Here is a 15,267-nt window from a genome sequence, read left to right on the forward strand (position 1 = left end):
GTACTGTTATTTTCCTGAGGGTTTCCAAGGAGTTCTTGGAGCTGCAGAAATCCCCTTTTAAGGGTTACAGGTGCCCTGTGGAACATTTTGCCAACTATTTACTGGAACTGGAAAAAAATAAGACCTCCCTCTTGAATAACTGGCAAAGTGACTTTTCCAAGCTCTGGATAGAAATGGTTGCTTTATATGTGTGGCAAATATTCCAAGCTTCAGAATGGTGAACCATGGTCCAGCATAAGATAACTAAAAAAAATTAGTATTACAAAGGAACAAGGCTTGTAAAGGCCTGGGTAAAAATGTTTTAACTTGCTTCTGAAGGCTCAGAAGGGTGGGTGTCAATCACATCTTCACAGGAAGAGAGTTCCAGAGTAGGGCAAGCCTGTACAGAGAAGGCCCAGTTTCTGGTTGACAACTTCCAAGCGTCTTTTGGAGTGGTCACCAGCTGCATCAAACACTGAGAGGTGTGGGTGGGATGAGAGGATGGCTGGTCCATTTTAACCTAAGAATCAATCATTTGGTCCATCCTATTAGCTAGCATACCAGTAAATATTTTGCAGTCCTTTTTTATTTATTTATTTATTTATTTATTTATTTATTTATTTATTTATTTATTTATTTATTTATTTATTTATTTATTTATTTATTTATTTTTATATATATATATATATATATATATATATATATATATATATATATATATATATATATATATATATATATATATATATATATATATATATATATATATATATATATATATATATATATCTATATATCTATATATCTATATATCCCACCCATCTGGTCTGGTCAACCACTCTGGGCGGCTTCCAATAACATAAGAATTTTACAAACAGTCCATAACACATACAATAATGAAACAAATAATAAATGAAAGAAAAAATAAAGAAAGAATTAAATATTGACAGGAGGGAAGGCCTGAACATACAACCATGTTTTTAGTTGACTCTTAAAAGTGCCCAGCGTCCTGATTTATTAAAGTATTTGGACAATATGAGTCAACTTCTTCTAAATTTTTATCTGGCTTTGGTTTAGGAATTATGTGAGATCTGTTCCATGATAGGGGCAGTGAAGAACTTAAAGATCCTAAAGGATGTTTTATTTTTACAAAAGGCACCATAGAAGGAGAAATAAACATCACTGTTGGATCCATCTACAGCCCAGATACCAACTAATCAACCTTCCTAAAAGAAACATTAATTGTATTGGAACCCTTTAGAAAGGGGGAGGTAATTATAGGGGAAGACTTAAGCAGTCCTGTGGGAAAAAAAATGGAACAGCGGTTACAGAACCCCAGATATTTACAACCAATTATTTTATCCTTTAATTTAAATGCTGTTTGGAGAATTACTCATCCTCAAGAAGAAGATTACACATTTACTCACATAAACATGTTGTTGTTTAGTCCTTAAGTCATGTCCGACTCTTCGTGACCCCATAGACCAGAGCATGCCAGGCCCTCCTGTCTTCCACTGCCTCCCGGAGTTTGGTCAAATTCATGTTGGTAGCTTTGATGACACCGTCCAACCATCTTGTCCTCTGCTGTCCCTTTCTCCTCTTGTCCTTTGCTGTCCCTTTCTCCTCTTCACACTTTCCCAACATCAGGGTCTTTTCCAGGGAGTCTGAAAAACATAATTCCTACTAAAGAATAAACCTGGTTTGAATTTCTGAATACAACAGCAACACCCTCTCTCAGGCCCTTCAATCTGCCCTGATGTTGTATTGAATAACCTGGGAGTGGTGGTAGCTCTGAGAGAGACTACCCCTCATTCAGCAGCCACCCAGGTCTCTGTTATGCACACCAGGTCAGCCCTTTCATCCACAGTCAGATCAGCGATCAGTTGGGACTTATTTTGAACTGACCTGGCATTCAACAATAAGAGGGACAGAGCAGAAGAGAATGATCTGAGGAGGAAACATTGGAACCTGGGATTAGAACCAAATACTAAGCCTGGGATCTCTTGAAACCTTAGTGTTCAGGCAACTATGCCAAAGAAAAAGTCTGAGAAGCTGTGGCTATGTTTGCACTAGAAAGGTGAGTCCAAGAGCTGAACTACTCTGGGTGAGTGGGAAATGGCAGCTGACTGTGTTCAGCAGCAGTCCCCAAACTCTCTATGTTGACAAACCTATCAGGGTTAATCAAGTCCAGAGAACACCCTCCAAGCAACAGTCTGTTGAATCCAGGTGTCCCCACATTCATAGCTCCAATTGTCCTCATATCCAACTTCCAGTCATTCTCAACCAGCTGAAATACTACCATCCAGAGCAACCCCAGCTTCCAACATGATCTCACCAGTTCACCTAAGGAGGATGTGGTTTCAACATAGCTCCTTCTTCATCCACTCTATCTAGAATGTATTGAAGAAAAGTAAAGATCTAGCATTTGTGCAGCTTTGAAGTTTCTGCACTCCACAATTTTTTTAAAATATCCCATCTGTTCTAGAGTTGCCATTGGCAGGGGAACATGGTATTTTCATTAATAAGAAGGCTTTTAAGTGTGTGAAGATATTGCTACTCCTTATTGTTGAACAATGTAGTAACTATATCAATGACTTTTTATAGTGATCATCTTTTTAATCTAACTACAGCTCAAATCAAATAAAAGAACCTCACTTTAATAGATATCATTGTTTCAAAAATCTAGCACTTGAGCTTCAGCAAATACCACTCATAACTGCTTTCCTTTGAAGCTTTTTTTGGGGGGGATGACTTGGAATAAAGGTTGTTAACAAGCTTGACCATAAGGAAAGGAGTGCAAATTGGCTATTTAACAAAATGAGAGGAGGTATTTCTAAAAAGCCTTCTGTTCATTAAGATAAATACTGGAAACATTTCACACGGGGTGTAAGTGTAGCACTCTGAAAGAGAGGATTAAGCCTCTGCTTTGCACGGTACTTGGCTGAGGAGGTAGAGGAGAGTGAGAGAGAGAATGGAAAAAGGAGTCACATGGCTTATTAGAGATGGTAAATATGAAATGATTATTTTTATCATAAACAGGAAATTAGAACAGATCTTGTTTTCATAGCATATTTGACCCACTTTTTATTTATCTGTGATAGAGAGAAGGCTTACAGTCAATTTCTGCAAATAAATTTTTGCTTCTCCTGCCCACACTGTCACGCTTCTTGATAGTATTGTTTTTTACGTGAAGTAGATTGGGCAGGAACACCGGGATTAGGTGGTACCAGGTGAGGGAGATCATCCTATGCTCAGGGGTTTCTTAACTTACCATTTTAAAACCTCAAGAAAGCCAGGTATTGATTTGTTTACTTGGATTTGGTAATGGATTAGTTGAAGGCCAATAAAGTGAAACTGAATCCTGACACAATGGACACTGTTAATAGATGGTTTCTGGTCCCAAAACAGTAGGATTCAACCTGATGTGGATAAGGTCACGCTTCTTCTAAAAGAAGTGTGTGGCCTGGGAAAATTCTTTGATTTATCAGTGGTACCTGGTGGCCTTGGTGACATGGAGTGCTATTTAGCTTCACCAATTTTGCCATGAATCCATAGTCTGGCCATGATTATCTATCCTCTGGTACCACCTGGCCTAGATTACTGTAACAAAGGACTGTTCTTTAAAAGGGCTCGGAGGCTCCAATTAGAACATGTGCATCAAAATCCTAACTGGTACAGCCAGGCTACATTCTTTTCTTCTTGTTACAATTATGGTTTTACAGTATATTCTAATGTTTATGGTGTTAATCATTTCTTACTTGTACTTATTGTTCACCATGATGGAATTCAGTGGATAAATTGTGGTACAATCAATCAATCAATCAATCAATCAATCAATCATCTCCCTGTAAAGGTTGTCACTTACTGAACAATGTTCTAAAAAAGAATAGAGAAAGAATTAAAAGCCTCTATTGACGCTCTCAACCATTGCCTCCCACATCTGTGGATCACCCTCCCTCCCTTCACTATCTGGATTGGCTCCACTTAAGAAAGTACTGCAGCAAATGTATCAATTATCAGATGTGCTTTATTTCTAGCAGCTTGGCACTTGTTCTTTTTTCTCCCATTTTTAGAATTTATACATAGAAGATATAGCAATATGTTTTAGAAAGAGTTTGTTGTTGTACACTAGAGTTACATTAGGTCTTTTCTAAATTATTTGTAAATTATCTACTTTCTTTATTTCAACAAAATAACTGTGAACAAACTACGTTCTAAACATAATTCCTTTTGAGAGTAAGGGCCTGATTACACCTGTCAAAAGAATTCTGGTTCTATCGATTCTTTCCATACCTCTGTTGTAGTGATACATTTATTTTCATAGTAACGTAGTATATATACTTGTGGGAACATTCCCATTGGTTTTGATGTTACCAATTCATTTCTTCCTATTTGAAACGTTATTGCCATCTATACATGGAATCAATTTATCTTCTCTCATGTTTCCTGGGGCAGTGATACCCCTTCCTTTTATTTTATTATCTTTTAAAATCTGTAACTGATACATCAATATGTCAGAAAGGGATTCCTTTTTTGGGAATGTATGATCTGTAGTGCCTGCAACTCTGGAAGTAAGGCGTTGCCCACCATAGTCCCAGCCCTCACCTGCATGGCTATGCTACTTGGCAGACAGTAGGCTGAGGCATCAAGTAGTAAACAAGACAAATGGCATATGAAAGTCAGTCCACACAACGATTGTCCCTGTGAAATATAGGACCTTGGTATATCAACGTATCAATATACCAGCCATGGAATGTATTTAAAAAAAATTAATTGCAGGGCAGCCAAACGGCAACAATGATGGCCACCTTCCCCAGGGACCTAGCATGGGAAAATAATCAATAGGAACATGCATACATGCTATACTGGTAAGGAATGAATTGATATAGCATCAGTACAAAATAAAACAACCCTCTTGGCAAGGGGGAAATTAACTGGAAATAAACCACTGGCTGGGAAAATGAGTCGATCATGGCCATGTGTTGTATGACCAGAAATTTATGAAACAATATAAAGAATGGCCAAAGAGGTATAACCGGAATTCTGTGGGCAGGTATAATCAGGCCCTAAGAAGCTGTGAAAATGCTGTGTCTGATACATTCCTACATCTCATTCCTACATTGAGTGATCTGAAGCGTCTGATTTTGCCCAAAAAACTGTATTGAATAAATTATCTTTTTAACTTGTTATCTGAAAAATGTTATTTAGGTTTTCCTGAATTAATGATGTGATTGCAATAAATCTTTTTTTTTTTTATGAACCAATTGAAAAGATTAAAAATAAAATGAAAAATTGACTGTTGGCTTTTCCCTCCTCTAGGTGGAATGGAGAACATAAAACAACATACATTTGCTTTAGCTCACTACACCTATAGAGTTCTCTCTTCCTTAAAATATGCTAATGGAGTACCTGTTGTGCAAATTTACAGTGATACTGACTTCAGTAGCCCAGATGTCCAGGGTCCAATCATTAATTTTAATGTACTGGATGAAAATGGAGATATAGTTGGTTATTCCCAGGTAAAATCTAGTAATTTATCTTTTTCTCTTGCTATGTAGCTTTATGATCAAACTGTTCCCCTCTAAATATCTGTGCATAGTAACATTGCATCTCCTAATCCTTTTCTTCCACCTGAAGGAGACTTGCATTTTCTGAATATCCTATTTGTATCATCTATAATGTGCTTTTGCCTCTTGCCCACAATATCCTCTCACCCAGTTTCCCAAGATGTGGTAGTAATTCCAGAAAAGGTGATGCTAGTGAAATGCACATAGCTTAGAAACAAGTAATAATGAGTTTTTTCAGAGTCAAAAGGGGCACAATATTGCATATCTACTCATAGTATATATGCTCAGTTATTTTGCTGCCTTGATCCCTGTTGCTGTTACTCCTGGCAGTGTCCCCACTGGTCTTTCTTGGGGAAATGGGGTAAAAGGATAGGCACAGGAGAAGGAGAAAGCAGGAAGGAAGGAACTGCCATGTCATCACTCAAGGCTCATGGGGAAATTAAGAGGAGGTGGGGTATTCTGTCATAGAGCTGAGACGTATCAAGAATGGCAGAGACTGTCAGTATCCTAGATAGAGCACCAATTGCTAGACATCCCTCACACATATAATAGTTTCTCCTGTTCCCAGAGGGCAGTTTATTGTCCTGCAATATCAGGAGCCCATAAAAGAGCAGTGGAGCTACACGCAGGTTTAGATGAGCTGACAAAGAGGGCACATAAGGGGTTTTTGACAGGTGACGTCAAGGTCAAGAGTGTGTGGCATTAATTTAAAAGGCCTTTAAGGACCGTGCAGAGGCATAATCCTGGAACAAAGCCAAAGTTCATAACAGGAAAATCATACTGATACAGTTGTTCACTTACATACTGGATGCCACAGAAGAGTCCATTGCTTGGCCATAATCAGGTAACTGCAGAACCACACCATATATAGAATGTGCAGAGTCATAGCTTTAGGATCTGTTGTTGTTGCTGACAGTCTGGGCAATTGCCAGGAATGCTTTTATACAAACATTGCCAGCTCCATCTATAACATAGCTGCATCCACTCAGAGACTGCTAGGTTTTCATCAGTGAAGTTCCTTACTGTCAAAGAGTTCTTCTGCTCCAATTCTTTCTAGGCAGGTTGACTCTGCTCTGCCTCTTCAAGTGTCTAGGTTGGAGGAGGGGGACAGTTGAGGGTATCTCTGCCAGAATCTTCTGGAGAAATTGTATCCTATAGAGTCCCCTAGACCATGGCTCTGCCTGGACCTTTTTCTCTGGTGAGTCCTGCAAGCTTCTACTTCCTGGGGGCTCATCTGATAAGGACTCCTCTAGCACAGCCATGGCATAGGTGCCATTATTCCAGTAAAGTGTAGAAGCCTCTTGAGAAGTCAGTCCAGTTTGATTCTGCTATTATTCCTGTCCCTTCTGAGGTGCTGGCTGATGCTTTGAACAGCTGTTGCTTTTTCTGCAACCATTGGCACTTACAAGATAGGGAGTAGCTTCTCTGAGTCCATGGAGTCTAGCAAGATAACATCCTGTGGTCTGGAAGGTCCCTGTGCAGGGGACTGTGACTGCTCAGGCAGCAGTTCCAAGTGAGCTTCAAGGTTGCTGGGATGGGAGGATATTGGGGGAAGTGAAGTGAGTGCTGGTAGATGCAGACAAAGAAGCTAATACAGTTGTGAGTTTCTGACAGAAGCCCATCACACCATAATAAGGTGACATCCCATGTTGACTCTGCTATGAACATGATGTAGGATTTGAAAACTGGTAGATGAAGGATACCAACCCCATATATCTCCAGCCACTGTCCTGTGCTGTGAAGACATTTAAATTGTAAACTGCCCGGAGAGTGCTTGTAGCGCTATGGGGCGGTATATAAGTCCAATAAATAAATAAATAAATAAATAATAAGGCTCTGTTACACATCTCCCCTGGAAATAGCAGCTCCATGTAAGACTTATTTGTATATCCCCATCAGCAAATTGTTTGTGAGAGTGGGAGAAGACAACATGAGAAGTATTCTTAAATATTAGTGAAAGAGATTAAGAGATTAACTATTCGTGGGCCTGCCATTTTCAGGGCTTGTGTCATGTCAGTACAATTCTACACCATGTGTTCAATAGAAAAGATTCCCTGGAATGTGAGCATGGCCATTTGGAACACTGGTTGCATACTTTCTTCAGAAGTATGATGAAAAACTATCTCTTTGTCCTTTATGAGTTACGTCACCGGAGTATTTTGAGTGATAGTGTAAGCAGCCAAGGCCACCTCCCTTTTTATTTCTGTTAAAGATTATACTGTTCAGTAACTGTCAAAGAATATGAATTAGCCATTCCGAAGCTTTTAAGAATGTATCCACTCATTACATTAAACATGATGACTCCAGCGAAGAGAAATATTCATAGCTGGCCTAATGGCTTTTTTGGCTGTGCTCCCAAAAGCTGTCTCAAGACTACTATGGTGATTGCTCACTATCGATTTTTTAAAATTGATCCAGCCATTAAGACTTCAGGCAACCAGAAGAAGTTGATGGACTGGAGACACGAGATATAAACCAGGTTATGAGGAAAGAGATTCTGCTGATCCCTTCAGTTCCAAATCTAGTAATTTTGGGGGTCTGAATTGTTTTTTTACTGTTGTGCAGTAGAGATTTTACTGCAAGTGCTGAAGGCACTACCAAAAGAGAGCTGATCTTTGAATGGGGTTTCATTATCTTAGCCTGATAAAGTACATCTTTCTAGAGGATTTTTTTCAAAATGTGCTGCCAAGCATAGAATATGCAATTGCAAGAGCAAAAAGGTGCATTTACAATTGAACACATGGAGTTTAAAAAAAATCAGGTAATAGAGTTGTATTAAAACATATATTGTGCTGTAACATATGTTATGTTACTTAATGTTAAAAGTAGAGTGGCCTAGAGTGGCCTTAAGCGGCTAGATAGGCGGGATATAAATAAAATAAAATAAATAAATAAATAAATAAAACAATGTGAAAAATCAACAGAGAAAGCTGGTTCTTAACCTTGGGTTACACAGGAGTTTTGGACTGCAACTCGCAGAAGCCTTCACCACCAGTTGTCCTGACTGGGGTTTCTGGGAGTTGCAATTCAAAAGCATCCGAGTAACTAAGGTTAAGAACCACTGATCTAGAAGCCCAGATTTTAATGAAACAGATGTACACATTTTTCACCCCTCTGCAAAAGATGTTCTCTGAAGTCACCACTACCATTCTCTACTGTGTCTTCACAAATGGCTGAATTATGGGTGGGAGGGGAATCATACTTTTGCTTAGCCTCATACTTCATCAACTAGCCACAAATGCAGCCACTGTGGGGCTCTGCTATCATTACACCCATTACTGTCTCTGACACTACTGATGCTACAGTATCTGTAGCATCAGCTGGTAACTACAAACTTTTTGGGATGGCCATTTGCAATGCCCTTGGTGTCACTGATCCCAGGTGTTAATTATAAATGTTTCACTGGGTGGCACTGTCAAGTATACGGGCCTTGTACTTGAGCCTTCATTTTCCAACGGAGGTTTTCCGAGTGGAGATAAGCATGTTGCAGTTTGCCCTAAAGAGGAAAGGAGACTTCGTTGTGCCCTTAATGGCACTGTCCGACACCCCTGCAAGATACTTTGGAAGTCAAAGTTTCTCACATCCATCACCATGTAGATTCCATATAGTACACTTCCAGATGTCTACAACACCATCTAATCTTGCTAGGTGGAATGAACCTCTGCTGTTCACTCCTGAGGACATGGACAATTTGCTTGGTCACCTTGGAACCAACTAGATACATGCTTGTTTGTCCTTTGTCCATCTTTGGCTTGGTAGATGCAGTGTGGTAGTGGGATGTCTCAAAATTCTCCATTGAGACAGGGAGCAGCATCTGCCTCTTTAAAAGAGGCAACGGTCTGACCATTGCTGAAGAAGTCCAACCCTCATCTAGAAGAGGAAAGCAAGTATTGGACCGTTACTAACATCCACAGTTCTACTTACAGTGTTATATCCATTCTTTTATTCCATATTGAGCATTAGGAATCCCTGTTGTATTGGCTTCATATTTGGTCCCATGTGTTCTTATGACTTATTAACTTACATGTATCTTATTTTTCTATTACTGTTGCTGATAGCCAAAGTTTGTGTCTATTTTCATTTCTCAATCACACGTCTTCATATATTAGCTCTGTAGTCTCATTCTTTCTATTCCTCCATTTGTTATTTATTCCAATATCAATTCATGATTATATTTATCTCTGTTAATTGATGAGTGCTGTTTTCATATCCATATCTAAACAAGTCCCGATTTATTCAGTGACAAGGAGTTCTTAAATGAGACAATGGGACGAGAACTAGTTGGTCTGTTCTTTATGTGTATTATGAAGATACAGGATGGGGCTCCACAAAGATACTTTCATCATAATCATCATCATCATTGTACAATCTCACTGGGATATAGTTATGCAAATGATTGTTACCCACATTACATAGGAGTTTACAACAACTAAATTGTTAACTGCTTTGTGTGTGGGGGAGTGCATGTGGGTATCCTCTTGTGCTCATCATGTTAATAAAAACTAGATTTATAGCATTAAAACATACATCTTTGCTGTCCTTCTGCAAGAAAATGAAGACCTTTCTCTTCAGGCAAGCTTTCCTTTAAATGACTGATTTACAAATCGGATTTTAAAAAGGGATTATTTTATTTATGGTATTTAATATTGCTCTTATTTGTGAGTTTTTATAATATATATGTTTAATGCTTTTTAAAATATTGTAATAGTTTATTATTTAGCTTTTAATGCTTTTTTAAAATATTGTAAGCCACCTTGGACCTATTACAAGAAAGACGGCATATGAATATTTTAAATAAATAAATGATCAATAAAATAAATACAATCATAATCTTTTCTTCTTTGGCCCTGTGAAAATCACAAGGTAGACAAGCTGGCTGGACTCTACAACATCCACTTGCGCACGGGATGTTTTTGTAATACTGGAGCTTGTCAACAGCATTTGGGGATCACCTCTGATGATATCAGAAAGAACCTCCAGGTCAGTGTGTGTTTAGTCCCCCTGTGTCATGCTCAGAGTACAACTGCATGCTCATATTTCCTCCACTACCTCTTCGTTTGTTTGTTTGTTTGTTTGTTTGTTTGTTTGTTTGTTTGTTTGTTTGTTTGTTTGTAATTCCTACCTCACGCTGCTCCCAGTAAAGTGACTTACAAAAGATTTTTAAACAAAAATATTAGAAACAATTCAAAATATAATATTGTTACACTATTGAAAACCAATGAAACATACAGTCATTAAAAGGTATGAAATAAAATCTGTTAAAATAACTAACAAGACTTTTTAAAAACAGCTCCCCATTTAAAATTCATGGCTGGCCAACAGTTTACTTTTTAGAAGCTTACCTCTAAAAAGGCATTTGACTGCTGGCAGATGGATTGGGGGGCGGCAGATGGATTGGGGTGAGCAGCCACCAGAAACACTCTCTCTCCTGTCATTTGAAGTGTGCCTATGAGGGTGGTGAGACTGAGAAAAAGGACTTAAAACCTGTGGAGCATTATATAGGGAGTTACAGTCTCTCCAATACCATGGATCCACTTTCTTTTCTAGCACATCCCACTAAGATCCACTATGATGGCTTTATTGAATATAAGCTCCCAAGTACTGCTAAAGTCAAATCTCAAATGTGAACCTGATGAAGATTTCTTACTACTAGCTCTCTCTAGTTTTAGTCATTGTATGTTCATGCATTTTGCTGCAGCGTAAAGACAGCTCCCATGCACTAGGTTCCATGTCAAAAGAGGTCAAGATTTAGCAGTGCCATAACCCCATTTGCCATCATTCTAGTGCATGCCTCCCCTATCCCCCTGTCAAGCTAGATGCATATTTAGTAGGTAGGCACAAGGAGGACAAATGGCTTTATGAGAAAGCTCACATTTGCTTATGCAAAGAGTCCGGGTTCAGTTCCCTGGCACTTTTAGTGAGAGCCTTGTTATCAGGTAAACAGGATCGCTCTCAATATACTAATGTTCTGCCTTGGTCTAAATATCTTCAAATGTTCATATTTGAGCACAGTAAATCAACAGAGGTAGAAAGTGGAGCTTGTTCATTATTTATTTGCTTTTAAAATTTATAAACAACATGTTCATTTTTACTGTGATAAACAAAGCATAAAAACCCATGGAAAAAATATTTAATGCCAGCATTTAAAATCACAGTAAAAAACTTTGTTTAAAATAGGCAACCACACCAGTACACTTAATAATTAATGATCTCCAAGTGCTGATGGAAGAAGTAGATTTTCACCACTGTCCTAGTAAAGAAGGATTCAGATGTCTAAGCAGGGCATTAAAAAAAGACTAGAGGTTGTGAATATTCAAGGCTAAGGCTTGGGAAGAAGTGACAGTAAAAATGGGATGGCTCCTGCTCTGAAGGACAGCGTATGGAGCAAGGGTGGGAATCTTGTAGCTGCCAGATTTCATGACTTCCTCTACTGAAAAGGGGGAAATTACAGCCATTAAAAGTATTCAAAAGTAGGATTTTCCTTTAGAACAAGTCACAGCATCTCCCATCTGATGTGGTTTGTCAAGAACTCCCGCCCAAGGGGTTTTACAGAAACAAAAGTACACTCCTAATTAGTTTGGGTTTAATGGGCACTGGAGGTGATCCTTGGGAGGGTCTACAAGAGTGAAATTTGTCCCTGGAGTTTTTTCTGCCCTGATCTGGAGACATTGCTTTGATGCAGTCCATCTGTGTTTTGTTTTTGTTTTTCCCAGAATCTTACTACTGGGAAAATAAAAAAATACATTTCAAGAGTGAATTAAAATGTTCAAAATCTCTTAAATATATATGTTGTTTATATTTAATTAGGCTGGTCACATTTGTGGAGATGACATTGATATAATTGATGGATGTCCCACTGGTTCAGTGAGAATCTCCTTTGGCTATATGTCAACATTTGAAGATGCATGTACTTTTCTGAACTTCATTATAACCACCAGACTCTCTGGCTGCAGTGTAGTTCATGTCCCAAGAGAGAATATTTCAGAGTCTCTAGCATCTGCTCAAGATAATAGCCACACTTCTAATAGCAACGGTGTAAAAAGCGTGCCTCTCAAAAGGATAATCAAGGATTCCCAGCATAGTACTCCTTCAGCTCCAGTGATTATGCCAACCAATCTACAGCCCACAAACAGGCATCCAGAAAGAGGCCTGCCTGATGTTTTTGGAACGTCAGCGGAAGCACAGCTGCATGGTAGAAGGCCAGTCACTGTAACCAACATTTATCTCTACCCAATCAAATCATGTGCTGCTTTTGAGGTAAGTCCTTTTTTCTGTGATATTTTAAGAGATTTATATCATTTTGTTAATTCTGTTGATATTACAGTTACTCGATTTCAAAGCAGCGAAGAGTTTCAGGGGATCTGGTGCTTATTCAGGATTCAGCTTCCTTGGAAGGTGTTCACTGGAGACTTTTGACATTTCTCTGCTATATAACGTAATGAACATGTTATAATTGAAAGGAACCATATTTGCATTACAAAGAAATGTTATAATTAAAAATACATTTGCAACAAAATATGTCATCTGTTGTGGCCCTTTTTGAAAGTTCACTCTTTGAAGATTTTAATTGCTTTTCATTTTCAGAGTTAATAATATACACTGGTGGTGATATTTTTTCTTCTTCTTGAATGAGGTGTGTTGAAATATGTGGGTGGTCTCTAAAGCATGACCTAGAATCTAGCTTTCCTGTGCAGTATGTTTTGTAGTGTATTAATGAATGTCAGTATCATTATAGTCACTTTTATGAAAGCTTCCTCATCTCAGTCACACTCTCACATCTGATTGTTGATTGAGCAGGAAATAATTTCATTACCAGACATTATTTGCAAAAAGGTGTGTTGTTACGCCCTCACTATCCTCCAAGTAACAATTACAGGCATTGTCATTACTCAAAATGAAACTCTTCACCCCTTTCAGGTTATAGAGTGGCCTATTGGCAATCAAGGCTTGTTGTATGACCGCAGTTGGATGGTTGCAAATCCGAATGGAGTATGCATCACTCAAAAGCAGGAACCAAGACTGTGCCTTGTACAACCCTTGATTGACCTGGAGCAGGATGTGATGATCATCCAGGCAGAAGGTTGGTAAAGCAAGGGTTCTTTTTTTCTTGAGATTGTTTGCTGCTGTAAAATGGGCAAGATCACAAACTGCTGATATTTCTGACGTGTTGCTATGGATTCCATATATTGTGGCAGAAATAATGGCTAAAATCACATTGGCAATTGCTGAAGGTAACTGATCTCTCGGCAGTGTGCTCTGTGATTGCTCCAGCAATCCTTTGCTTATAGTTACACATTTGTAGGCCACAGTGTCATCTCATTAAAAACTACAGGAGGTAAGTAAGCATGGAGGATAAAAGATAACCATACACAATAAGCTGTTGTACACATGGAAAAGAAAAAACAAACAGGATTTTGAGCAATGTATCACAGAACACTCACCCTCTCTATGGGCAGGGGCATATCATACCCATGTACCTTCATGTTCTTCTCCTCAAAAGTCTCAATAATAATGTACTTCTGGAGGGTGCTGTCATTCATTTATTTGAGCAACTACATCCAAATAAATGTAGTCCCAGTGAGCTACATCATGGTTCATTGAAAAAAAACAAGGGACAGTTCCCCACCCCCCGTGTGTGTGTTCTGTGTTGTCGACTTGGAAGTGACTTATAGCAACCCTAATAGGGCTTTTAATTAATTTATTTCTTTATCTATTTATTTCAAATATTTTTATCTCGCCTTTCTCTTTGAAAAGGACCCTCAAAGTAAGTGAGAAATTTTAGGAATGGTTTTACCAGTTTCACTCCCTCAGTTTCCATGGCCACGCGGGAACTCAAACCCTAATCTGTCATTCTGTCCAATACACCACACTGGGAATGTGCCCCAGCCCCAAATCCTACATCATCTGGAATAAACAAATATTCCAATGGCAAAAATAAATATATTTGTAGGAATGTTCTTTGTTCTAACCATTTTTTGGTGATAGCAGATAAACCTATACTTAGCAAGTGTGGGCATTTGGAGATATTGTTTACCAGTGTGCAGACAACAGCTTGTTAGAATGCTTACATTTTATATCTACTTCTGGGTGGATTCTGCAGCAAAATGTGGTCCTGGGGAACTAAAATATTTCATTGTGGTACAAGGAGGCTAAAACTGAAGAAACCTACTGTGACGGCTGTGATGATGTCACCTGCTTGTCACTGCTATGGCTGGAGTTTATCTGCCTATGGCAGGACAGGAGGTGGGACTTCAGTGGGTGGAGTTAATGTATATAAGGGGGGAGTGAATGTAGTGAAGGGAGATTTGGGGATTTTGGGGAGATTAGCTAGGATGGGAAGAGAGAGTTTGAGTTAGGGCATGTATGTTAGGAAGTACTGTGTTAGATAAGGTCTGAGTGATAGAGTGACTGAAGGGATTCTTTATTTTATAGATTGACGTATTTAGTCCATACATTGATTTACCATATACAGTTGTACCAATAAACAATAATTTTTATTTTTAAAATCCATACCTTTGTCTGAGGAGTCAGATATATGTGTGTGGTTGGTGGCAGCATGTTAAGAGAAAGAAAGGTGAAGTGGCGTCCCCTCTGTGACGTATGAGGAGGCGGTCACACCTACATGTGCCCTTGAAAGTATTTTATGTTTGGTATTTCCCTTGCCTCTGATCTTGCCCGATGAAAACCTCCTATAGCATCTATTTAAAACAGTAACAAGCAT

At 38.7% G+C, this 15,267-nt stretch overlaps 1 protein-coding gene across 2 annotated transcripts in view; it reads left to right on the forward strand.

The window, feature by feature from the left end:
• Positions 1 to 15,267, forward strand: part of MOCOS (molybdenum cofactor sulfurase) — a 120,818-nt gene that overhangs the window by 71,237 nt on the left and 34,314 nt on the right. For both annotated transcript variants that reach the window (XM_073003944.2, XM_073003945.2), the window contains exons 6-9: positions 5,299 to 5,498; positions 10,410 to 10,526; positions 12,354 to 12,803; positions 13,464 to 13,626. In XM_073003944.2, the coding sequence (XP_072860045.2) occupies positions 5,299 to 5,498; positions 10,410 to 10,526; positions 12,354 to 12,803; positions 13,464 to 13,626 (930 nt within the window). The remainder of the gene's footprint in view (positions 1 to 5,298; positions 5,499 to 10,409; positions 10,527 to 12,353; positions 12,804 to 13,463; positions 13,627 to 15,267) is intronic.

Source organism: Pogona vitticeps, chromosome 6, assembly GCF_051106095.1.
Source record: "Pogona vitticeps strain Pit_001003342236 chromosome 6, PviZW2.1, whole genome shotgun sequence".
NCBI lineage: Eukaryota > Metazoa > Chordata > Lepidosauria > Squamata > Agamidae > Pogona > Pogona vitticeps.